Source organism: Paramormyrops kingsleyae, chromosome 22 (genome assembly GCF_048594095.1).
Source record: "Paramormyrops kingsleyae isolate MSU_618 chromosome 22, PKINGS_0.4, whole genome shotgun sequence".
In the NCBI taxonomy this organism is placed as follows: domain Eukaryota; kingdom Metazoa; phylum Chordata; class Actinopteri; order Osteoglossiformes; family Mormyridae; genus Paramormyrops; species Paramormyrops kingsleyae.
In genome coordinates, this window is record NC_132818.1 from 22,570,931 (window position 1) to 22,597,220 (window position 26,290).

The 26,290-nt window shown below is 42.5% G+C and overlaps 2 protein-coding genes across 11 annotated transcripts; both read left to right on the forward strand.

The window, feature by feature from the left end:
• The first annotated feature begins 502 nt into the window (after nt 1-502).
• On the forward strand, nt 503-5,809 carry LOC140581708 (zinc finger protein basonuclin-2-like). Its single transcript, XM_072705242.1, is given in 6 exon segments — nt 503-550; nt 949-1,003; nt 1,006-2,336; nt 2,377-2,567; nt 4,720-4,897; nt 5,780-5,809. Coding segments are annotated over 6 exon segments (1,833 nt in total).
• A 2,365-nt stretch (nt 5,810-8,174) lies between these two features.
• Nucleotides 8,175-22,475, forward strand: LOC140581661 (uncharacterized). Of its 10 annotated transcripts, none has more exons than XM_072705093.1 (18): nt 8,175-8,399; nt 12,797-12,869; nt 12,966-13,067; nt 17,159-17,322; nt 17,917-18,121; nt 18,231-18,356; nt 18,452-18,478; nt 18,599-18,673; nt 18,753-18,827; nt 19,629-19,670; nt 19,760-19,808; nt 19,972-20,291; nt 20,369-20,524; nt 20,732-20,779; nt 21,082-21,242; nt 21,587-21,651; nt 21,929-22,030; nt 22,279-22,475. In XM_072705093.1, the coding sequence occupies exons 4-17, from the start codon at nt 17,212-17,214 to the stop codon at nt 21,960-21,962; spliced, it is 1,494 nt and encodes a 497-aa protein (XP_072561194.1). In that variant the 5' UTR covers nt 8,175-8,399; nt 12,797-12,869; nt 12,966-13,067; nt 17,159-17,211; the 3' UTR covers nt 21,963-22,030; nt 22,279-22,475. The 10 variants fall into 10 exon arrangements, with proteins under 10 accessions (XP_072561194.1, XP_072561202.1, XP_072561198.1 ...); XM_072705097.1 differs by lacking the exon at nt 8,175-8,399 and adding an exon at nt 8,415-8,433 and having other exon boundaries at nt 12,782-12,869; XM_072705098.1 differs by lacking the exon at nt 8,175-8,399 and adding an exon at nt 11,428-11,627.
• Nucleotides 22,476-26,290: the final 3,815 nt, after the last annotated feature.

The window sequence follows — 26,290 nt, forward strand, 5'->3', positions numbered from 1 at the left end:
TTGGTAAACATTTAAAAGTAGATTTTTAAATATTTATACAGATAGACCACAAGACTACAGCGCCTATTTAAAAAATGCCAATTCACAGGGTGGACTGTCAAGCTACACAAAGATTTTATCACCTATTCTTTTAACACTGTGTCATTTTAGTATATAAGTTAATCATATTTTTAAAGTTTCATTAAGCTTTTCTTATGCTATTGTTTATATGAATATATTCTGTGGATGGCAGGAATTTGACAAATCACAGCAGTGACCCCTTCCAAAGGTCAGTCTTCCTCCTCTGTTGTGGGAGTCATTGTATTTGTATTTCTGTGAGGCATTTCTATGGATCAGCTGAGAAACAATAGACTTTGAGGTGTTTCTGTGGGTCATCTTCTCTATAATGACATTCATCGCAGAGACTGACTAATAGCAGTGCCTCAAAGCCCTAGGTTGTTTTTACGGTTCACATGATTGAAAACGTTCCTGTTCTCTATCCATGAATGTAATGACTTCCAGCATGGTGACACAGGAGAAGAAGACTGAAAGGGAAGCTAGGAGAAGGAGAGTGTGTGGGGTGTCGCTCTGTTAAGATCTACGAGGTCTTTGCTCCAGGAGGCCTGGACATTGCAGGCAGGTAGATCTACGAGGTCTTTGCTCCAGGAGGCCTGGACATTGCAGGCAGGTAGATCTACGAGGTCTTTGCTCCAGGAGGCCTGGACATTGCAGGCAGGTAGATCTACGAGGTCTTTGCTCCAGGAGGCCTGGACATTGCAGGCAGGTAGATCTACGAGGTCTTTGCTCCAGGAGGCCTGGACATTGCAGGCAGGTAGATCTACGAGGTCTTTGCTCCAGGAGGCCTGGACATTGCAGGCAGGTAGCTGTGTACCTTTAATCAGCTGTGCCAGTTATGCAGAATCAATGACTTCTTGTGGTGTCCTTTGTTCCCCTTGATATGGCCTTCAGGATGCTGCAGGCAAGGTTCTGGACTGCTGGACTATCATGTCCCGGGAGGAGGAGATCTGGCCACCTAGGAGAAAGAAGGCCAGGCCATCGCAGTGCCCTCATCCAAAACTGACTCTGACATCAGGACTTTCATCGAGAGCAACAACCGCTCTCGTAGCCCCAGCCTGCTGACGCACCTCGAGAACAGCAGTCTCTCTACTATACACCACTTTGAGAACATCCCCAACAGCCTGGCCTTCCTGCTTCCTTTCCAGTACATCAACCCAGTGTCTGCCCCCATGCTGGGTCTGCCCCCAAATGGACTCATGCTGGAGCAGCCAGGTCACAGGCCACGGGAGTCCAGTCTGCCAAACCTGAGTGACCCCAACGAGAGCAGTGAGTCGGAGGTGTCTCTCTCACCATTCTGCAATGGGCAAAGCCCAAGCTTGGGGGGCACCGGTGTCACCGTGGCGATCGAGCCTAAGCCTGAGCCTGCTAGCGAAACAACCATCTCCCCGACCCCCACCTCCCAGCAGCCTCAACAGCAGCAAGCACCAATGCAGCAGCAGCAGCCGGCTGGACTGAGTGAGCAACATGCATTTGTTAAGGGTGAGCAAGCCAAGAGCATTGTTACCTCGTCCTTCTCCTCCAAGATGCACCGCATGCGGCGCATGGGTCCTATCTCCCGCAAGGGCAGAGTGTGCCGTAATGCATGTGGCAAGACCTTCTATGACAAGGGCACCCAGAGGATCCACTACAATGCTGTGCACCTGAAGATCAAGCACCGCTGCACTATCGAGGGCTGCAACATGGTGTTCAGCTCCCTGTGCAGCCGCAACCGGCACAGCGCCAACCCTAACCCCCGACTACACATGCCCATGCTGAGGAACAACCGTGACAAGGACCTCATCTGCTCCAGCGTTGGCTCTGGCACATCTGTCATCTCCAGCACCAAAAGCAGTTTGACTCTGACCAGCCTGGGACGGCCACCTCTTGGCTTCACTACCCCACTGCTCGAGCCCATGCTGCAGTCTCCCCTGCAAAGTTCTCTGATCTTCCTATCCTTGAAATCAGTCCAGCCAGTACAACCGATACCCCCATTCTATCGTGCGCTGTTGTCCCCTGGGGATCTTGTCAGTTCACCGGTCTCCCTGCCCACCAGCTCCATACTCCCTCCGGCCTCTAACAACACGTCTCTCATCGAGCAGCAGGCCTCGGCCCCTGGCTCCCACAATCCTCTAGTGGCCGAGGCAGGGCTTGTCAGCCAAAAGCTGCCTGGTACTGGCATCCAGGAACATCTTGTTGACCCCACACCCCGCAAATCCAGCATGCCAGTGAAAATTGAGAAGGAGGTCATCAGCGTGGCTGATGTGTTCGAAGACAAAGAGGAGGATGAGGAAGGGGGCAGGGTCCTGAATGGAATGACTAGCACCCAGGGATGTCACCATCCACATTTCCCACCTTTACAACAACAGCAACCACAGTGGGGGCAGCAGCCAAGCATCTCCCAGCCGGGATGAGGTGAGCCCTGGGCTGGCACTGAGGAGCATTCTCCAGCTGGAGCAGGATGAAGCTCGGACTACCAGCGAGAGGTGGAGGGGGCCAGCGAAGGGGAGGGTGGCTCAAACAGGGCAGACTGGGTGAGGGGTGGTGCCATGGAGGGGTTCCCAGAGCTGCCGGGCCAGGGGGTCGACCCGAGTGCTGTCCTGTGCATGCTGTGCCACAAACCATACAGCTGCAAGGGCACTCGCTTCAAGATGGTACATCTGCACCAGATGCAGCGCCGCAAGGTTCCGGGCTGCAGCCTCACATTCTCCTCGACGTGGAGCTGCAACCAGCCAGAACCCCAGCCTGCGCCGGCACGTGGCCGAATGACTGCCCCCCACCCCCAGGCCTCTTACTTTCACTCTGTACTTGTGGAAGTCTCTAGAGATGCTTGGATGGGTAGCTCTGCTGCTGCTGCATCCCTGTGGCCCCAACACGTCCTGTCACTTCCATGGAAACCCTCGTCCATCTCCAAAGAAACAGTTCGGACACTTCTTTTGTGACTGTTGCTCGCAGAAATGGTAGTAATAAGAAGAGAGCCTTCTCAGTGTATTATTAGTGTAATAATAGCTTTTAAATGACCCATTAACAGAGCATGACAGCCTCATCTGTAAATAACATCCCAGAGGGTTCTTCATGTAAAAAATGTACTGAGGGTGTCAGTGCCCATGCTTGTTTCATTTCATGGCACCTCCAGCTCTCAGACTGAAGGAAAATGTAGCCTCTAGCTCATTTGATTTCTTTATTTTCACTTTGATGCACACTTCAGACTAAAAAAAACAGCTCAAATTATTTTATAAATGTACCAATGCAGAGAAGGCCTGCATGCTTTTGGCTTCTGAACATATGATTTGTTCTTTGTGTTGCCACATTTGTATGTTGACCCAGTCTTGCACTTTTCAAGTCTACAAGGGGATGTGTAATATTTTGTGTGTCTTGAGGTCACCTGCCTCTAAGGCATTTTAAGAAAATGCTGATGACATGATTTTCTGCTTTCCATTTGAAACAACCATTGAGTCTTAGCGCAATAGCAGATAAGCAGAGTAATATTAATCTCTGCTTTTAGCTCTCGTAAGAGCAGCCCAAGTGCTGTTCAAGGAATTGTTCAGAGAGAGATCTGAGGTGTTCCCAGGGAGTGATCTCTGAGGTATCATCCAGAGTGTGATATCCAAGCTTAGTTGTTACTTCATTAATGTTCCCTCCAGAAGTTGACGAGATTTCTGTATCTCTATATTATTTACATTTTAATGCTTCATTTAAGGTGGTCCAGGTGCTTTCTGAAGACTGCATAAATCAAGCATGTATTTGAACTTAACTGTGACGAAAAACAAATGAAGTGTTTTCATATTTCAGGCTGGGGACACAAGCATAAGGCACGAGTTTTAAGTTTGCTCTCCAGAAAATCTGGCCACAAGTCACTTTGGGTCCTCACTTAGTGTTCTGATGTGCTGTACCATCACTAGTGGTGCATAAGTATGGGTAGCCACTGGAGACAAACTTCACCAGATCACCAGCGTTTGGATGTACGTTGTATCTGTATGAATTTTGGTGTAGGACTGCAGCAGTAACTTAATGCCAGTCATTATCATGGCCACCTGCTTGCTGCGTATGAAGGTGTAGGTGCCGCATGAGACTGCTGTAGTGACGTCCCCGCTGTTGTTATGAGTGCAGCTGTGCAAAGTGGAAATGAAGCCCAGCCCACCTCACATACGTAATACTCTTGTCTTAGACTCCCTGTCAAATATTTATTTAAAGGATTGAGGACACCAACAGTGATTCTACTTTAATTAAAGTAAGCGAATTAAAGTTTAAGTGTGGTAGAAAAATTATAAATCAACCTCTCTGATAACACATTGACATATTGTCCCTGAATCACTGCAAATACATGGTTAACATATGATTAGTATGGTTAACATGATTACTTATGCGATCAATTGCGTAACAACAACTACTTTATTAAGCTATAACTTTTTGTGCACCAGTTGGGGCGGCTTCGAGTCTCTTCCTGCAAGTGGTTTCTCCCCCCCTTTGCTCCACTGTCTGCCTCTCCAAGGTCCGAGCTTCTGCAGAGCCAACTGCAGGCAGCTATCACAAAGCGAGGTCACACAGTATTCAAAACAATCTCTTCTTGCCTAAGGCCTAAAACATAACAGACCCAATATGCCTCCCCTCCCAGGCCTACTAATGTCCAATTTTACTTCCACACTCCCCCCTTTTGAACACGCGAAATCCGCACTGTTCTCACAGAATCAGAGTCCACAGCGTAGTAATACTCCAGACAAAAGCGCAGCGGGGCGATGGGCGCTGGCGGCGGTTGGTTGGCCACGAGTCACCAGCAGAGTTGGACGTTGCTGGTCATATTGATGACAACCTGGGGCTGTGGTTCATAGAGCCAGGCAGGAAGGAGAGGATCATCCCCATATGGGTAAGGGGAAGCCCGCCTGGGAAGACAGAACACTAGAACAACACCTAAACAGCAATATGATTAGTAGCAACACTACAAGCAAAATCAATATACTAAAAACTAAAGGTTTAAACACCCCGGATAAACCCGGAATCAGTGAGGAGAACCAATTGTTCCAGCTGTACTCAAACAGGCCATGCTCCTTATGTATCGCAGACATCCGTTTGTACACCACGTCCTCCAGATTCTGCACAGCCTGAGAGGAATCAGGGATGTACGTGCAACATTCTCTCCCCACTATAGCACAAACACCGCCTTTCTCAGCCAATAGAATATCCAATGCCATACGGTTTTGCAGAGCCACCTGCTTAACCACGGATAATTCACCCTGAACGGCCTTTATAGTATCAAGTGTCTGATTGGCCAGTTTCTCCACGGCAGTCTGCAGGGCAGCCACCTCAGTCTGAAGGTCTGACACTCCAAGGGATGGAATAAACACCCCAAACCATTGTTCAGTCCGACTAAGCGACCGTCTGCTGCGTGAATATGCACGCATAGCCAAAGACATCTGCTCCTTGGGCACCACGCGAATAGGAGGAACAAGATAAGCCAGATAATACCAATCAACCTCCGCCGCCAAAAGAGACAACACAATGTAACCCTTAAGAGAGTCTGTGTGGCCACAGATAAACGCAGAACGTGGTGGTGCCACTAGCAAGACATCACCAAGGACAGAGAAGTTGACATAAGCCCTACAGTGCAGAGGTGGGGAGGAAGGGGTTAGCGACTGGGCCGAATTAAACAGACGGAAACACACAGTTTCATTCACAGGGATGACAGCCAAGCCATCCTCAGGCAGGGTCTTCCCCTTCGCCCTCACATGTGTGTCCGATGGGTCCTCAGCCTCCCATGCTCTATCAGCAGCCCATGTGATAATTACCTGGGCCAAACAAACCCATCCCTCACCTGTACTCTTCACGCCTACTAGCAAATGAACTGTAGTGAAACCTCAGTGATTGGACTCATCAGCCAGAGTCAGATAGAGGACTGGATTGTTCCCAGCAAACTCTTGTTGTAATCGGTCATGTGTGGCCTAAAGGGCCTCCTCCACTGCCCGCGACTTAACATGTATGTAATAGTTTGGGGTCTATTTCTTTTCTTCTTTGCTTAAAGGTTTTCTACCTGACAATTTTATCTGGTGGCAACATTGGTTACCTTGCTGAGATCCAAATAAAAGGAAAATAAGGATAAAAGAAATAGCGGGTTTGCCAAGTCTGTCGAGTGGAATCCAGTTATACCTCCAAGTGGTGCTGTTATTCCTTTCAAGTTTGGGAAATTGCACAAAAGAAAAAGGGACAACTTGACAAGCACTCAGGTAGACTGTGGTCATAAAGGGATGGACACGATCAGCAGCAGCACTCAGGTAGACCGTGGTCATAAAGGGATGGACACGGTCAGCAGCAGCACTGAGGTAGGCTGTGGTCATAAAGGGATGGACACGGTCAGCAGCAGCACTGAGGTAGACCGTGGTCATAAAGGGATGGACACGGTCAGCAGCAGCACTGAGGTAGTCCGAGGTCATAAAGGGATGGACACGGTCAGCAGCAGCACTGAGGTAGACCGTGGTCATAAAGGGATGGACACGGTCAGCAGCAGCACTGAGGTAGACCGAGGTCATAAAGGGATGGACACGGTCAGCAGCAGCACTGAGGTAGACCGTGGTCATAAAGGGATGGACACGGTCAGCAGCAGCACTGAGGTAGGCTGTGGTCATAAAGTGATGGACATGGTCAGCAGCAGCACTCAGGTAGACTGCGGTCATAATGTGATGGACATGGTCAGCAGCAGCACTCAGGTAGGCTGTGGTCATAAAGGGATGGACATGGTCAGCAGCAGCACTGTTCAGTCAAACAACGTAAGCTGTTACGATCTAATGGGTGTGGTATCGCTTGTGACGTCACGCATGCGACGTAGCAGGAAGTAGGTTCTCACCTAATTGGAGTTTGGAGACCCGTATAAGAAGCCGGCTTGTATGTTTGACTGTTTCGCCGTTCTGGGAGATTGTGCAGAAGAACAACATCAGAGACTGGAAAGGCAGACGGTAAGAAGAGGATTTTATTTTTATATTGTGAGGTTTACTGTTGCTGCCGGTGAAATCTGCAGTTGTGGCTGATAACTGGTGGTTGTAGCGGTTCTCTTAAGGCATAAGTTGAGCGACAGCATTATGAGTTTGGTTTGGTGTAATTGTTGGCAATTTAAAAAAAAAAATAGCGATCTTGCAGGTAACGCTTATTACCCTCCTAATAACACTAGAACCGCCTTTTCCCACGCCAATGAACAAGCAAGAACTACTTCGGTGTATGCAGCCCTTTTGTAATAACACTAATAACACTGAAAAACCCGTAATGTTCACAACAGAGTGGCTGTTCTGTCCTGAAACCGTAAAGCTGGAAATTTTAAAACGTAGTATGCATTTTATAAAATGTTGAATAAATAGAAGTCGTTTATTGGTGATTTCATGTTGGTCGAAGTTTCCGCTTTTTGACAACTGTATACGGTTATTTTCTATACAAATCAATTCAGGTGAAACAGAAAATGTACGTGTTCATGGTTGCAAACTCTTTCAGACTCTCACGCAAGAAATCTTACGGCAAATGTATATTCCATTCTGAACTTAAAATTAGCTGCATCAAAAACGTTATGGCAGTTTGCAATCCCTACAGACTATTTACAAGGTAATACAACTTACATACATGTAAATGTGTGTGCAGAACAGAGAACAGAAAATCTCACTCCATGCAGCTGACCAAAGTTGCCGACCCTGCATTTTATTTTAAATGAGAGGTAAAATTCAGTTTTCGACTGAAGCAGCTTCCCACTAAACATTGGATGTCGGATAGACGTGCAGATCATGTCTATATTGGGTCCGTCAGTCCATGACTAATTCTGGATATCTATACAACGTCCAAAATAGGTCCACAATTTGAACGTCCATCCATGACCCAACTTGTACGTCAATATGACATTCAACATTTGAACGTAATTCTTTTGGACGTCATGTGGACGACTATGACAGGTGCAGGAAATATAGTTTTATTTACAAATATCAACGTTGTTGTTATCAACATAATAAATGTGAATACAGATTATTTATAAACAAACATGATTTATTATGTTTTAGCCTATTGATTTATTCAGTACGGGATTTTTTTGTTCCTGTTTTTTTTTAACTGGTTTATTTATTTAAATGAATCAACTTATTTGTTTATGCATATATGTATTTATCCATATACTTGATTATTTATTAGGAAATGCAATTTGTGGGAAATTATAGAGTTCCGAAAATAATTTCATGATAGCCGATATCCACCCTAAAAAGTGACGCCATGACAGTCAAGGACCAACCAAAGGATTCAAGCAGTCAACGCCACTCTGATTGGCTGAAACAACAAGCCAGACATTTTGGCGCGATTCAAGGCAATGCTAACGGCCGCACACTACCTACTGTAAATCAATCCCTAAGGTGAGTCCACACATCGTTTTATTGTAAACTGAAGGTAAGTTTGGTGAGCCTATATAGTAAATTCTATGTCCATTTGTACGTATAGTGTTAGTTAGTTTAGCGTTATTATCTTAAATTCCCAAAGTTAACATGTCTTAACGGCACAGATTTTTTTGTTTTGCTTTAGCTTGCTGCTATGTACACTTTTGCTTCAGTTTCAATGGTATTTTGATTGTCCACGAGAGAGCATGTCGTTTAATGTAAATGTATAGTGAAATCCCGTACATTTTTCAAAAGGAATTGCAAATTGCATTTGCAATTGTGTTTTCCATATGTGGACGCATAAAGTGTGACATAATTCAAATGCAATTGCAAATTTTGCATTACCGTTTGCTTTTTCGCTTTCGCGAACGAACACTGCCACATTTCAAATGAAAAGGCAAAGTTCATTTGCAATTGCATTACCCATATCTTACAGGGGTCAGGGATGGGTCTATACTGTGGGGCGTGATTGTATGGGGGGTGACGTCACTCGCAGTCGACGACCAAGAGGGGTGTGGAAGTAAATTAATGACAAAAGTCGTTGATGAAAAAAACACGTTGAATTACACTTATCGAATAATCCAAAATTAAGTTCCAAAATATACGTATTTTAAAGTGCATGTTTATAATTCAACCACATGAATTCAGTTAATTTAATTTCGCCTCAAAATAAATTTCAAAAGAACAAATTCAGTTGAAAATATTCCATGTGTTTTATTAGCATCTTTATTATTCAAGCAGTAGCATTCAGTCCTCTTATTTCTGCTTTACAATATTCAGTCCTGTTATTTTCGCTGTTTCAAATACGCTGCCACAATTTCAGTGGTTTAAAATACGGTCCGAAATTCAATCCTCTAGATCGGGGACTAGCAGAATGAGCGATAGACTGCCGATAGAGTTCTCTTCGATATAGTTATCTACGATAACTTATTGCGCCCCCCAACTAATAGGTTTTTATGTAAGTAATTCGCTAGCTGTATTAATTATCACCAAACTTATCTTGCTAACGTAAGATGCCTGCGGGCAACTACAAGCTGCAAGCTGGCCAGCTAGGTAGTTGGGATGGGATAGTAGTCGATTTGGGGACTAACAGGTCGGCGATGAAACCAGAAGGGACCTTAATAGCACTTTGCTAGCTTCCAATTAAGGGGGGCAGGGGGATAGTAGTCGACTTGGGGACTGATAGGTCCGTGATGTCGGCGATGATACCAGAAGGGACCTTAATGCACTTTGAAAGTATGATATGCCTAATTAATTAAGGAAAAGACTGTGAATTAAGATGAAACCGCGTCCTGTTTATGAACATTCATATCGTCATCAGTATATAATATCGTGCTAAACATTTGTTTTCTTACATAATTAATAGTTATAATGCACTATTTATACAAATTACATCAAGGTATGAGTCAGTTGCTGGTGCCCTTACCATTATACCTGTTGCCAGCAGCTTTCATAACGGACTGTCGTTATCATAAATTTATCACGCTGATATAAACTTTTGGTGTGTAAACCTTGTAGTTGCCCGCAGGCATCTTACGTTAGCAAGATAATGCAATTTGCAATTCCTTTTGAAAAATGTCTGGGATTTCCCTCCATATAAATGTAAACTGTTTGTAGCTTGCAAATTGTGAATTCATTTGACTATTAGGCCATGGGAATGAAAGTTATAGATTTGCGTCCACCACCCGCATGTCTTGACAGCCGCCGCTAAAAAATTTCATTATTGGCAAAAATGTTCATTATTTCCACAAAAAAAATCAAACTGTTACACAAAATGTCTTTCCCATTAAAAATGATGCTGTATGAGGCTTTTCACGACATGTCTACTCTTGTCACTGATTTAGGCTTAATGCAGTGGATGGATTAATTAATTAGCTTAATTGCGATGGATGCAGTGCCCTAGGCCTACCTTACGTTAGGAAGAGGGCTTAAGTGCCAATGTTTATTCAAGAGACCAAATAAATAATACTTTAATTGAATATCTGTGGTTCATAGTTCTTTATTTTTTTTCTATTTTACATAGGATTTTATGATACCAGTACACAAGGGGGCAAAACTTGAGGTAAAATCTAAATTCTAAGTATAATAATGAAAACTCTAAAATAATGAATAATGGAAAAAAAGCCGCATCACTTTTTCGGATTGCCTGGACACAAATCTATAACTTTCATTCCCATGGCCTTAGGGTTCACAACAGGATAGGTCGAAAGCTAGCTAGCAGCATGACAAGGAGTTCTGGCTCGTGGTTAACCAGCTAGCGTCCGTAGACTATGTTCACGGAGGATGCAAGGTTGATTGATGTTACCCTAAGTGACGTATCATTCATTAAATGAACATAAGTTTTATTGTAAACCATGAGAGGTGTTTTGTCTCTAATCACACCCCACTGATACAACAAGCGAACACATGAAGGTTGCACGTTGTTAGCTCATTTTGGATGTTCTAGGAGCTTTTTCCAACGCATTCACTATGAATACTGTCAGAAAATATGAAAAAAGTGTACATTATGTCAGGACTCAGGGCACAAGCTTTTCCCAAAGGCAGAAACTCTTAGTTTATTCTTGTCGATTTTTTACTGTGCCACTGAAGGTCAGGTTACATTGACATTAATTCTACAGGGTATCCGCGCAGGAGTAAAGGGTAGTAAATGAAATCAGACAAAATTAAGACCCTTGAAAGGTATTAAAAGGTAGTAAATGGAATTTGACTTAGTAGTAAATTTTTCATCTTCCACCTTAATGAGTTTTCCATTTATCTACATGTTTTAACTTCATCTAATTAAAAAAAAATATAATATACGTGCTAACAGGACCTGAGTCGGAATTAATAGCCTATCAGAGTGACTCTGAAGCAATTTCTCCGCCTTTTACCTCAGTTGTGCCAGGGTGATCTAACGTGTTGATATTAGGAAAGCCTCTTAAGTTAGCTAGTAGCCACTTGCCGGTGAAATGAGGAAATGTAAGTTTTCTAAAAGTTGATTTGATAACCCGTCATTTAAAGACTAGCTTAAGCCGGTCATGGGGAATGACCGGAAAGCATTCTGCAGTATATGCAAATAAACTCTAAATCAAACCTGGAACGGCGTTACTGCGATCAAATCTCATTGAGAATCCGCCAGTCATCAGCAGCGGATTCGCGTGCGGGGGAGCAGTTCCCTATTTCGTTGTTCGGTGATGCTACACAGACCGGGGCAAATGCAAACATAAGGTCAGCTATGAGCACAAACATTGCCATCACACCACCTCAGCAGCAAACTAGTGCGACTAGCACCACAGCGGCTGCAGCAGACAGACAGCAGACCTATATTACTGTCACCAACGTCGGCTCTCAGAGCTGATCAAAGTTCTCTGGTGCCTGAACACCGAAGCTAGCCATCATTCATACAATTCGAATGAGGGTATTGGGGAACTATTCGGAAGCATGTTCACCGACTCTGATACAGCTAAAAGTTTCGCGTGTGGCAAGGATAAGACTGCATACATGATTCGGTTCGGCATTGCGCCACATTTTAAAGAAATTACTTATAAACAATACAGGTATTGTATATACAGGTAAAATTGTTAAACTTTTCTCTTAAGATTTATTTTGGGACATGTTCAAACTTTTATCTCACGTTGCATCAACCAATAAATACCAATGGTTACCACTATTACCATTCCATGGACTCTTTGGAGTTTTTCAATCCACAGTGTAAGTTATTGTTACAAGTTACCTCGTGATGAAATAATTCACTACTTTAGTCTTTGTGTATGAGAATGTGTGTCTGTCTTAGTGTGTGTGTCACATGACACACTTATAAAATTGTATTAATGTTTATGGCTGTTGTCAAGTGTCATTTGTTTTAAGAAGTGTCAAGTTGACTTTATTAGGTGGGGTTAAGGGTTATGGTTAGGATAACCCAAGGACTAGAGTTAAGGAAAGGACAAACAAAACTCAACTTGACACTACAATAAAACAAATAATATTTGATGACAATCAGGCCGCTGCCCGATTGGTGGTAGTAAAAAATATTGTGGAGGTAGAAAAAAAGGTAGTAAATTCAACTCTAGGATTCCTGCATAAACCCTGTTCTAGGTGGTGCAAGCCTATCCCACATGGCAGAGGATATGTTTTTGTTGAACAATACATACGAGCATATGACAGCATCTACAAACTCATAGTGGGTAATGTGCTTGTAGGCTCTAGGCCAGAGGTTACTCTTTTTGGCGGGCCACATACATGATGTACATTATTTTGTATGTCTTACAACTATAATCCATAGTTCAATGTCGCTTGTTCAAGAGAACATATCTGCTCTTTATGGCAAACACCGTTGTGTGATGGAGTTTTGGGTATTGTAAAGCTGGGTTTTTCTAAACCAGTTTTGTCTTTGTCAGGCGGTGTGTACTCTACATTTTGGACGTTGAGTGAGGTGTCCTTCCCATTTAGGAGCTAAACCACCTAAACAAGGTACATGTTGTGATCTCATCCTCTTTCCCCTTTTACAAGCCCAAGTCAAATAAACAGTAAAGCTAAACTAATTTGGATTAACGCCTGTGTTTACAGATGACTTTGAGAGTAAGACAGTGGCGAAAACGCCAAAGAGAACTGGATCAACTGCTACGTCTTTCTGACAGTGATGATGAACAAGAGGGCACTGAAAATAATGTCAGTGCGCCTCGGTCTCTGAGTAGTTATAGCAGTGACAATGTGCCTGGGACCCCAGATAATTTAGTGAATGACAGTGCTGTTGGGACAGATGGTTTTAACTTTGGCACTGATGTTGAATATTGGTCTACTGACTCAGAACAGGAACCAAATGAAGCTGAAGTGACCAGCTTTGAGGACGAACTGAGACAGTGGGCTTTAGAGCACAAATTGACACACAGAGCGCTTAATGGTTTATTGTCCATATTAAGAAAGCAAGGACACTTATTGCCTGTGGATTGCCGGACACTCCTTGCTACACCACAGCATAACACAATGGAGGCTAAATGTGGTGGGCACTACAAGTACTACGGATTAGAAAAGGGTATCTGTCGTTATTTAAGTCAGATGGAGAGTAATGATGTGCACCTCAGTGTAGGCCTGGACGATATGGCAAAAATTTATATCACGATATATTTCTTAATTTTGGTCGATACGATATAATTCCGATATCGATATGGACAATATTAAAAAGCCTCAGGAAAAAACTGCCGAGGACACGCACAATGGTTGTCTGCAAACTGAATTTGCAAAGTCTATAATACCTCCAGGCTCCTCCTATTAAAATTATATAATTTTTTTTTTTAATAAAAACAGTACAAAAAAAAAAGGTTCACTTTTTTTTGTATTTAGCCTTTACAAACAAGAAATGTGAAATAAACTATATCAAATAAATAAAACTCTCAGACTCAGCTTATTAACAATAATATATTTCCATTTAAACTAGAACAGGCTGATTATTCATATACAGTCGAACCCGGTTATGTCGCCGGCCTAGGGGGTTGCCAAAAAGCGTCGAGATAACCGATGATCGAGATAACCGAAAACCAATATGGCAGCAATATATTAGCATGTGCTTGAAATGTATTTATGTGCGTTAATAACTGAGAATGTACATGCACGGGTTTTTGGCATTGCCGCGATTTGTTTGACGCGATCGGCATGCTATAAATATGTACATACATCGGGGCCGGTTCTAGACATGCATATATGAGGGGGCAGACAGAAATGTGAAGGGGGCACATGGTGGCGACAAAGGCGGGAAAGGGGTGGGGTGGTGCTCTGGATAACTGTTTTTGTCATGTAATTGGATTGCACTTTGTCAGGCCTCTGCCCTAAGACCTGTCCAACTTGGGTGTCCCACCTGAAGGCTAAGCTTCTGCTGGTGTAGCTCTTAGGGTCACTGAGGCACGCAAAGCCCCTGACCACAGTAAGGTGGCAATCCCTCAGGGGGAAAACTGAAAAGTAAAACAAAAAATAAAATAAAATATTCCTCATCAGATTAAAAACAAGACATTTACCTTAATTGGATGGCCTATATCAAACATATTTGAACCCAACAAAACACTTTTCACTATTGCCAATATTACCAAAACTAAAAAGGGTAGGCTAAGTTATGAAAAAGAAAAAATCAATTCACCGAGTCTTGAAATATAAAACTGAAAAATAGGATCGGTCAGGGTTCATTTCACTACGTGTTGTACTTGTTATAACTATGTATGTGACGAATAAAGAATCTTGAAATCACAACGAACAAGTCGCTCAATGAGAATGAATGACGTAACCGACTGGCTAAGCTGCTTCTAGCGCCAAGGTGGTTCAAATGGTACGATCCACACTAGGGGTGTCTAAAATCGTTTTACATAAAATTTTCCTACAAGGTGAGGTTCTTTCTTAAAAAAAAAAAAAACAACAAGAAAAATGTTAATACCCCCCCCCCCCAAACTGCTATTTTTGTCTATTTGGGGGGGGTCTTGATCGGGGGGTACTGGGGGGTACAGTACCCCCCGATCAAGACCCCCCCAAATAGACAAAAATAATTCGAACCATGATCTCACTAGTCACTATGATTTTGACGAGAGAGATTGCTGTTTCCTCCAAACCTTCCGCAATCACGCAGCTCATTTCGCTTTGCCCTGCCTACTGAGAAACTGGCTCATTTGCATACTAACAGTGATTGGATGTTTAGCTGGGGAGAGGGTGAGTGGGGGATCTGCCGAGTGCTGCGTGAGCCCGCGCACAAACAGAACGCGGAGGGAAAGAGCGAACAAGAAGTGAAACTTATCATCTCGTTTGTGCCTTTTTTCAGCTACTGTAGTAAATCTTGTACATATTCAGTTTGTGGGTAATTATTATTTTCTTCCTCAACTTCTAAAAGTTTGATTTAAGGGGGCAGGACGTTTGCTTAAGGGGGCGTTGCCCCAGCGTAGAGCCGGCCCCGACATACATGTTGGCTAACAAAAGGCATACCACCAACTAACAGCAGAGATTTACCAGTATACAATAAAAACCACCGTCGTTTCTTGATACAAACCTTTAATTATATTCTCCAACATTGAAAACACAAAGATCGCTCACAAAATCACAAAAAACCTGCGGGGTGTACTGTAGTTCGTTTTCACAAAAAGCTAACCAGTGTCAAAATTAAATTCACGAGTCATTTCACTCTGACGCAGCTCTGAAAAGTATCATACACGTGGTTACTATGGTTTCTTTACAAAGTCTAAAATGCTTTGTTGCTTTTGCTTTTAACAGTCTGCTTGAAAACAAATGCTTCAATATTATTTATGCTGTCTAAAAAAGTTTTACCTGGATCACGTTTCACAGCTGCGTTGTTCAGCAAATTACCATGCGAATGCGATTTGAATACGCGCTGTTTAGCACTTGTGATACATTTTTAAAAGCCGGTGAATATATATAATATTCAAATGTATATCGAAATATCGGAAATGTGTTTAAAAATCGTATCACCGTTATCGAAAAAAATTATATCGCGATATATATTGATATCGAATTATTGTCCAGCCCTACCTCAGTGTAAACATTGACGGCATCCCACTTTTCAAAAGTAGTGGTGTCCAATTCTGGCCAATACTGGTGAAGTGTGGCCATTTTGATCCATTCATTGTAGCCATTTTTAGTGGACAAAGTAAGCCCATTCCTCTTGAGGAGTACTTAAAAGACTTTGTGACTGAATACAAACATATCAAAGACAATGGTATAGTTTATAAAGGCCAGACTTACACTGTCAATATTGATGCTCTGATCTGTGACGCACCAGCAAGGGCATATCTGAAATGTATTAAAGGTCATACTGCATATGACAGTTGTGAAAGATGTTCAATCAGAGGTGATTGTGTTGAGGGAAGAATAGTTTTCAGTGAACAGGAATGCACTTCTCGAACAGATGAGGGTTTCTTCAGAGTGGAGTACAGTAAGCACCAAACTGGTATCAGCCCCTTCATTGCTGCAGGAATTCCTTGTGTTAGCTCATTTGTCTTAGATTATATGCATATCGTCTGCTTGGGAGTAGTTAGGCGCTTGTTAATTTACTTGACTCGTGGCCCAAAAGTCTGTCGTTTATCTGTGAGGCAAAAGGATGCAATTTCTCAAGAACTAATTGCACTAAGAGGGAAAATGCCAAGTGAATTTGCTCGACAACCGCGGGGTTTACATGAAATTGATAGGTGGAAAGCCACTGAACTACGGCAGTTTTTGCTATACACAGGGCCTGTGGTATTGAAAACTGTGTTGTCCCCTGAAAGATACAAACATTTCTTGTCCTTGACTGTATCCATATCGATAATGCTGGAGTCAGATGAGCGGATTCGAAATGCCTATCTCCAATATGCTCACGAACTAATCAAACATTTTGTCATGTGCTGTGCAGACCTGTATGGCAAGACCTTTCCTGTATACAATGTACATGGACTAATTCATCTCCATGAGGATGCCAGCCACTTCAACTGTTCCTTAAATGACATTTCCTGTTTCCCATTTGAAAACTATCTGCAACAAATAAAGAAATATGTGAGGAGTGGGAGAAGTCCCCTGGAGCAAGTAACCAGGCGTTTAACTGAAATCGAACATTCAGAAGTGGACAACAGCCAAATACACCCGAAAGTGTTTGTTTCTGTTAAAGAAAGGGACAGTTGTTTTCTTTTGAGAGACAACAGCTTTGCTTTTGTTCGACAGAAAAATGCAGATGGGACTTTTGCTTGTGAAATTCTGCGCCAGTGTCACACTTCACCATTATTTTATCAACCATGTAGCTCTGGACTTCTGAATATAGTGTGCATAGGAAATGGTCATGTCAGGATGAAAAATGCACTACTGCGAGAAAGGGATCTCTTCCGGAAGGTCGCCTGCCTCCCACAAGAAGCTGGTGGTTTTGTCCTCATACCTCTTCGCCATGGTCTGGAACACGCATATTAAGGTTGAATTATCTTATTCTTTTAGCTAGATTCCACCAGGGATCATCAAAGTAGATCACTTGTTTACATCTGTTTGTTTTCTGTATCTTTTGTGGTGACTCCTGCATGTCCTTTCTCACTACATTCGTAAACCTCCCCGGGCCCCTCTCTCTCTTTCCTCTTGCCACAATATCCTTCTCCCAATGTGTAACCCTCATTGCTCTTCTCTGCGTGTCCAAACCCTCTTAACCGCTCCTCTCTTGCTTTATCCATTAACTTAACCTGGGCTGCCTCTCTAATGTAGTCATTAGTCACTCACTTATTCATTTGCTTATTCATTTCTGTCACCTCCAGCTCCGTGTTGTCTCTACAGTGGTACTCAAAATGGGTTCCAGGTCCTCTCATAATGCATTGGGTTCTAAATTGGATACTTACAGGTTTGTAACTTTGACAATGTACTAATGGTACCATAAGTGGTCCACTTGGTTCCAGTTGTACATTCGGAGTTATGAGAGTCTTTGAACTTAAAAAGTTTGAGAACCACTGGTCTAATCAATGCGCAAGCTAAACTAAAATGTTAAAAACCTAAAGTAACATGCATATTCTGTCCTTTCCAGGTCATGTACACGAGGGCTGTTTGGAGGGAGGGTGACCGAGAGGAGGAGGGTGTAGTTCCTGACAATTGGATCAACCGGAAAAAGAAAACCGTCAGATGGCCACGTAAAATGAGCACCACAAAAACAGAAAAAGCTATAAGGGACAAAGAGAACCCCCAGGATGACTGGATGACATTCTCTTTAATCAAAATAAAAATTTCTTCAGGCAAGTTTTGCTTGGATGAACAACAAATTCACTGTATTTCAAAGTCAAAATATTACTGATTTTTTTTTTTTCTTTGTTTTTGTTTTAAGCTGAATTGTCTAACTTCTAGATAAACGTCGTGAATGTGACACCTACAACCTGACCAGTCAGGCAGAGGAGGAGGACAATGAGGAGGTGATTAGATCGACGAGGAAACGCACTAAAAAAGGAATTCCGGAGGGTTTTGTTACAAATGGTATGTTTCTCATCGTCAAATATTTTATAAACATCAATGTCTAAAATTATCGTGAACCGATTTTATATTTCAAATGTATAAATGTTTTTTTGCAGAATTAACGGATGAGGAGGGTGTCAGGGGTAATGGGTTTTTTCTACTAAGTTTATAATTCCAGTCTCAAAATAAATCAAATTCTTTAAGATTATGATAATTTTTTTGAAGCTGGATATACTTATTTTTACTGTATTACCTCTGTATAGGCGTCAAGCTACCCACCTTCCCTACTGCACCAAAGAAGCTGCAGCACATTGACAGCAACATGTTACACAATACTTGTGAGTACTGGTGACAACTTAAGAAGTATGGCAATGTGTTGTGTACTACATGAGTCACAGGCTGATTGATGTGTTTCAGCCTCTGAAAATGAAGCCATGTCTGTCCAAGCTGAGCATGTGGACAATCTCCAAGGTGGTGAAATGTCCACTCCTCGTGAGTATTTAATTCTCCCCTTGCACCAACCATCCCACTACACAAAGTCATAGTTTGTTCAAGACAGGTAGTTTCTCACTGGTTGTGAAATAAGCATAGTAATGACTCAAGTGTTTAATTATTTTAGTATATGCCACATGACAGGAAATGTCCAGTGAGTATTCACTCTATCCATTGCACCAACAAGGTCAAAAGTCTATTCTAGACAAAGTGTTAGTCACTGCTTTTGAATCAAGTTTGGTAATGATCTCTTTTACACACAAGACAATAGTTACAGGCTCAATCAAATGTTTCAGACTTGTCTGTCTTAAGGCCCTTCCACATAGGACGCAGTACGCACATCGCTGCCCTCTGAAACCCATTCATTTCTATTACTTGCACCGCCCAATAACAGTTTCCGGCTGCGCCAAGCAAAGTGTTGTGGAAATGACACACCCTTCATTAGTCGGGATAGTTGCAAAGCGTTCTTCTTTATGAATGAGTGATACATTTTTTTATTAAACATTTGAACATAATACAACACACTCGTAGAGAATACAAAGTCAGAGAGATGCATGTTTTGAAATGACAAGGAGCAGGAGCATCTAGTACACGTAGAGCGGCTGCAAAAAAAAAGATGTACAAGCAGAGTGCAGCGGCCAGCGCAACACAAATTTTGGGTCCTTCGCTAGCTAGCGGTCAGCGCAGCGCATGCCGTCCTATGTGAAAGGGCCTTTAGAGTAGCAGTGTGCCAGTGCTTACCGTTTTGTTTAATTTCAACAGTTGTACATCTGAATATTCTTTGTTTTTTCTTATCTCCAGATGCAAGCACATCACCTCAGCGCAGAGACCTATCAACACCCAGTGAGTATTCATCGCATCACACTTTAAACAGTCACTTTTGTATTTTATCAGGCCTTATGAAATGTGAGAACATTCTTTTTGTTTTTCAGGATCTCAACATGCAGCAAGAGGTCGTGTGAGGGATGACTATCGCTCCAGGTAAAGAAGGACAAGGCACAGCATCATTCGTGGCTGGATTCTACTGGTTGGTCTCTAGCCCTTATTTTTGGCCAACCAGTAGGGGTTAGACTGTTCCAGTGTTAAAATGGCATGTTGTCTGTCATAAAGGTATGGCCAAGTGATTAAATTTAAATGATACTAGGTCCAGCAGGGGATCCAACATCAGGTCCAGACACAGTGATATCTCCAGAAACAGATCCAGGTCCAAGTCCTGCCACAGTGATGGTTCCAGCCACACCAATATCTCCAGAAACAGATCCAGGTCCAAGTCCTGCCACAGTGATGGTTCCAGCCACACCAATATCTCCAGAAACAGATCCAGGTCCAAGTCCTGCCACAGTGATGGTTCCAGCCACACCAATATCTCCAGAAACAGATCCAGGTCCAAATCCAAGTCCTGGCACAGTGATGGTTCCAGCCACACCATCAGGTCCAGACATGACGGGTCACGGCACAGAGAAGGTTTGAGGCACACAGTCATATCACTGCAGTATTACTTTGTATAACCGTATGTGACAAATATCTTGTATCTTGTACAGTCAGGGCTGGACATGACAGGTCATACCACAGTGATGCCTCTAGATGTGATGACCAATTCAGTAATGATGTCTCCGGGCCCCTGGCCAGATCCAGACATGGTGAAAGATCACGGTACAGTGATCTTAGCAGCCCCCCATATGCCAGACCTTCGCATGGTGAGTTGTCGGCTGCGTTCACACTACAGTCAAACAGGATTATTTTGCTATTCAGGTGATAATATTAACTTGCACTTTTCAATTCAGTGAGTTTTACAGATGTATCTCTAATCGTTACAGTATTGCAGATTTATTATTTCTCTTCTAATAAATCTGTTGAAAGTTTTATCATTTGGTAACTTCTAAAACAGATTTTCTGTGGTGCAGATGCAGTGACTGAGAGTGGGAGATGGACTTTCCCATTACCTTGGGATGGTAAGTATTGATCTATTAGCAGTGTGAGATGACCGGACACTGAGCAAGAGAGAGACTTAATAGTACCACCTTCTCTTTTACTGCACTGTTCTCTCTGTCCACAGAAACTGCTTTTTAATTATAGCTGTGGCTTGTTTTTCATCATTTCTGACATTTGTTTGGACTTTTATGTTTCTTCCTGCAACACTACTGTACTAATAACAAACACTGAATCTGATTACAAAAACACTTGTGACCTAGCTAACCTTGCTATTCTAATTAGAGGTAACCATTGTAATCATCAACAAATGTGTTTATTTCAGTGTACCAAAAAAAGGTCCTGAATTTACTGGTAGACATTCGCCATCGCCTGAAGGAAACACAGCCTGCCTCTTCAGCTGTCCATATTCGGAGGATTGACACCATGGAGGATTTTGAATTACAGGAGCAACAACTCTCTGATGCACAGGCCTTCAATACCCTGGTATAGATTTTACAAGTCTAAAAGTAATGGATAGCCTAGTATAAAACAATGCAGTGCACTCGCACACTGTTAAATTCCTCTGGGAATCCCAAAAAGTTGATTCACTTCATCTGACAAAAGGTTTCTCCCACTGAAATGCTACGTCCAGTCTGAGACTGAAGACTGAAGAAGTCTGATACTGAAGAAGTCACTTGAATGAGTGAGGACACGTTTCTCCCACTGAACGCCATATCCAGATGAACAGAATCAACTTTTTGGGATTTCCTTACCTGAATGATTGAGCATGCATCAAGACATTCCTCTGGGAATTGTCAGTCAACTTTATTATGAACTTATTCCAACAGGTGCGGCAAATTTCAAAAATCGGTGGGCGGAACACCAAGGACTGTGTCCACAAAGTGTTGGACAGGTATCTACAACAATTTTTTTTTCCTGGGTGTGGACTAGATTGCATGTTTTCATTTGCCTTCTTTCTGAGCATGTGTTTTCACTTAGTTTTTACCTATTCTGACAAGTTCACAACCAAATGCATTGTGAGATTATAGACCAGCTGTGATTGACAAGGGGATTAGTAGAGGGATAAAAGGAGGACCACCCACTGATTAACTATTATAAAGGGTTTATTACATGTGTAATTTTATTCCTACATATATCCTTCACATTAATTGAAATTTGTTTTTCTATAGGCTCTTCACTAACAGCCTGATGGCAAAGTTTTAATATGAAGGGCAAGGGAAAAAGGGGCAAAAAGCCTTTGGAAGGAACAAAAGTTTATCGAGCTATACAAGGTCAGCCCAAGTTTCATGTTGACCAATCTGTAAATAATGACTTTACACAAAATATTGCCTTCCCTGCTGATATTTAAAAAAACTATGCCAACTGTCTACCATGGCTATCATCAGTTGCTGAGATGGTTTTGTATTAATTCAGTAATGGTAGTTGATGAACAGGAAACATTTTCGCAAATGTTGGGTGTGTGTGAATGCAGATCGCCTTTGCATATATCTAAATCATTTGTCTTTTTCTGCTTGTGCAGAAGGAGTCATGACATTTGATGAGGCCGCCACTGAAGAATTCATTAAGATGAATGTTTCAGAACACCTCAAACATGCTCCTCAAAGACATGGAGGTGGAGGATTCAGTCAGGACTGATAAGCCCAACAAACAGGACTTTGAACAAGAATTGTTTTTCCTCATGTTCTTTCTGAAATAAATATACATATATAACCAGCAGCCCTGTTTGTTTTATTATTATTAGTATTTTTTAATCGAGGTTTAAATGGGGAATTGAGTTAGGTTTACAAATAAATCACGTGTATAACTTACCCATGTTTCAAGAGGGTGGAGGACATGTTTTCAGAACCAGTTAATTTTACTGTAGTTTGAACTGGAAATGCACTACAACTATGCGTCTCCAGTTATCTGAGACAGTCAAATTAAGTTATTGGAATATGATCTAGTCCCATTTCAGAAGGTGGCAGACTGTTCCAGATCATTTTCCAATAAGTTCATTTGATTGTCTCAGCCACAGAACTGGAGACGCATACAAAGGTGTAAACAAAGCTAACAATTAACTGGTGGCCTATAGAAAATATGTCCTCCACCCTCTGGAAACATGGGACAACAGAGCCTATAGAAGCAGAATAAAAACGATGTCTAAAATGAGTCTAAGTTTGACGTTGAAAAAACGGCCACAGTGACCACATTTGGACTATAAATAGTCCATACACGGAGGTCCCATGGACGTCAACACTAGACGTTCATTAGACGTCAAAAAAAAGACGTCGCCTGGCGTTACAAAACAACCCCTTCAGTGGACCAAAATTGGACGTCCAAAAACGACATATAAAAGACGTATTTCCGACGTCACTTTGCGCAGTGGGTTATCATTCCTTTGCTTTGTTACTCGGACAAATTATTGATTAAACATTATATGCGTCTCTTTTTGTATGTTTTCTAAATAAGACCACGTGCCCATACCCAACTGTAATAGCGATTAAAGCGATCTATTTTAGTACTTATGTTAAAGCAAGACTTTTATTTTATTACTGTTGTGTTGGAAACACTTAAATTTAATAAGCACAAAAAACATATTACATAAACACGACTGTATTGTGGGTTTCATGGCTTTTTTGGAGGTCACCGACTCCGCTGCTGTGAAAATTACTGACTGTCTCGTTGTTTTGATGAGTTAGCGGTATACTAATGCTAATGCTTATTAACAAAAACCAAAGGTATGATACGCTGAAGAATATTGCAACTAGTGTTTAAAAGGAGCTCGCTGGTTCTATTGATGATAGGACCTTTCTGAAACAATCTCGGACCATGAAATAGGAAGGCAATTCACTTATAACTCAGCAGCGGAATCACTATTTTTCCGCACCGCACCGGTGAAATCTGCAGTTGTGGCTGATAACTGCAGATTAACTATGGTGGTTGTAGCGGTTCTCTTAAGGTATAAGTTGTTGAGCGACAGCATTATGAGTTTGGTTTGGTGTAATTGTTGGCAATTTTTGCTCCGGTTTAAATATGAAAGGACACTGGTAGTATAAAAAAGCAGGTATGTTGTTAACGGCGAGATGCATACAGAAATTTAAGATGAGTTGAAGGTGTCTCATGTGTCGGGTGGAAGGTATTTATTGTGTAATATGAATATAATGTGTATCACTATCTTCCTACCGGGATGTTGTTTTAGAAGGTGTTTAACTATTAAAATGAAATAATTTATTTAATATGTAATGTGAATATTTGTATGTGCATTTGCTAGAGTTTGATGTCTCGAGACCGGTCTTTTATGCTGTCTTGATCTTGCTGTCTCAGATCGACATATTGGTCGGGAGATTTGGAGCGAATAGTATCCATGACACACAACGTAAGATTCGATAATGCAACATTATTATTATTTCGCCTTTGGCGCCCTTCAAATGCAACCAATCAATGACATTCAGACATTGGCGCTCATCCAATAAAAATTTGCGCTATACGCGCAAAATAAGTGTAAAATAGGAGGAACAAGTGTAAAAAGGTGCAACGACAATAGACCCCGACTGATTTATCAACATTATCGGCCGATATTAGGCATTTTCCAAACTTTCGGTATCGGCATTTATAATGGCCGATAAATGAATATTTCAAAAATAAAATAAAAACGGACGAAACACCCTTCAACCATGTCATGAGTGTTGGCGTTTTATAGTTTGTCCACCAGAGGGCACTCTACACAGTCCCTGTTGGCAACACTCGTAACGCGCCACACATCCTGCAACCTGCTGATCCAGCCAGAGTCGGGCAGAGAGAACCAGTTATCTGCGAGAGATCATTGGTGAAGTGTGTTCATGGTGAGTTGGTCACGAGACATACATTGCTTGAATAACAATTAAAAGAACATCCTCATCAGTTCTCTTAACTCAAATAAGCATGACAAAATTCGTGACTGCCATGTCCAGTTTTGCTGCTGTTAAATAAGCCGAGAGTGAAGCGGAATTAGCTAGTAATTACGTTACGTTTTACAGTGTAGTTGACTGACTGTCCTTTTAACTTTTGACAATGAGACTGAAGTATTTCTTTAATAGCGTGACAGTTATAGCAGTGAGACGTATCATCTCTCCTTGGCCTGTTGTATTGAAAATGTATGTTTTACAATTTGCAGTATGACGTTATCTATTGCTAAATTATGGCTCATCATAGACTACCTAACCACAAAGCTAGCTAATGCCACTATCAGTGGAAGACCGCTAACGTTAACATCAATGAGCTTGGAAACCACAACGAACTTATTCTACCTAAATAAAGTAATGACTACTGTATTTATAACTAGCATATCTCTAGTTACAGTCCCTGCATTGTAAAATGTTAGTTAGATATTTGCGAGGAGTGAACATTTAGACATAGAGAAAAAGTATCAAACGTAGCTTGTGCATAAAAGTTAGCTTTTCTTTTACATGTGTGTGAAATCCAATGACATCAAGTGTGCGTTGCAGACTGTCATTCAGCCGCAGCATTAACGAGTCTCATAATGGATTTAGATCGCTAAATAGTAGGTTTTAGTAGGCAGGCAGCAACTGATGATTGAAAATGGTTTGATGTAGCTTGGTGGAAAGAATTTATAAAGTGCAGGTAAAGGGATAAGCAAGCTGACATTGTAATTTTAAGGTAGCTTATAACCCAGCTAACAATTTATGGTTCCCAGAACGTTCTGGGAACGATAGTTTTGGACACAGTCAGCGGCAGCACTCAAGTAGGCTGCGGTCATAAAGGGGTGGACACGGACAGCGGCAGCACTCAAGTAGGCTGTGGTCATAAAGGGATGGACACGGACAGCGGCAGCACTCGGGTAGACTGCGGTCATGAAGGTGATGGACACGGTCAGCGGCAGCACTCAAGTAGGCTGCGGTCATAAAGGGATGGACACGGTCAGCGGCAGCACTCAAGTAGGCTGTGGTCATAAAGGGATGGACACGGACAGCGGCAGCACTCGGGTAGGCTGCGGTCATGAAGGTGTGGACACAGACAGCGGCAGCACTCAGGTAGACTGCGGTCATAAAGGGATGGACACAGACAGCGGCAGCACTCAGGTAGACTGCGGTCATGAAGGTGATGGACACGGTCAGCGGCAGCACTCAGGTAGGCTGCGGTCATGAAGGGATGGACACGGTCAGCGGCAGCACTCAAGGAGGCTGCGGTCATGAAGGGATGGACATGGTCAGCGGCAGCACTCAGGTAGGCTGCGGTCATGAAGGTGATGGACACGGTCAGCAGCAGCACTGTTCAGTCAAACAACATAGGCTGTTACGATCTAATGGGTGTGATATCGCTTGTGACGTCACGCATGCGACGTAGCAGGAAGTAGGTGAGACTATTTAGTTTGGAGACGCGTATAAGAAGCCGGCTTGTATGTTTGATTGTTTTGCCGTTCTGGGAGATTGCGCAGAAGAACATCAGAGACTGGAGAGGCAGCCGGTAAGAAGAGGATTTTATTTTTATTTTGTATAGGGCTCAGTATTCCCCAACTGGGGCGTAAAATATTAACTGTGGTCCTTTTATTTTTG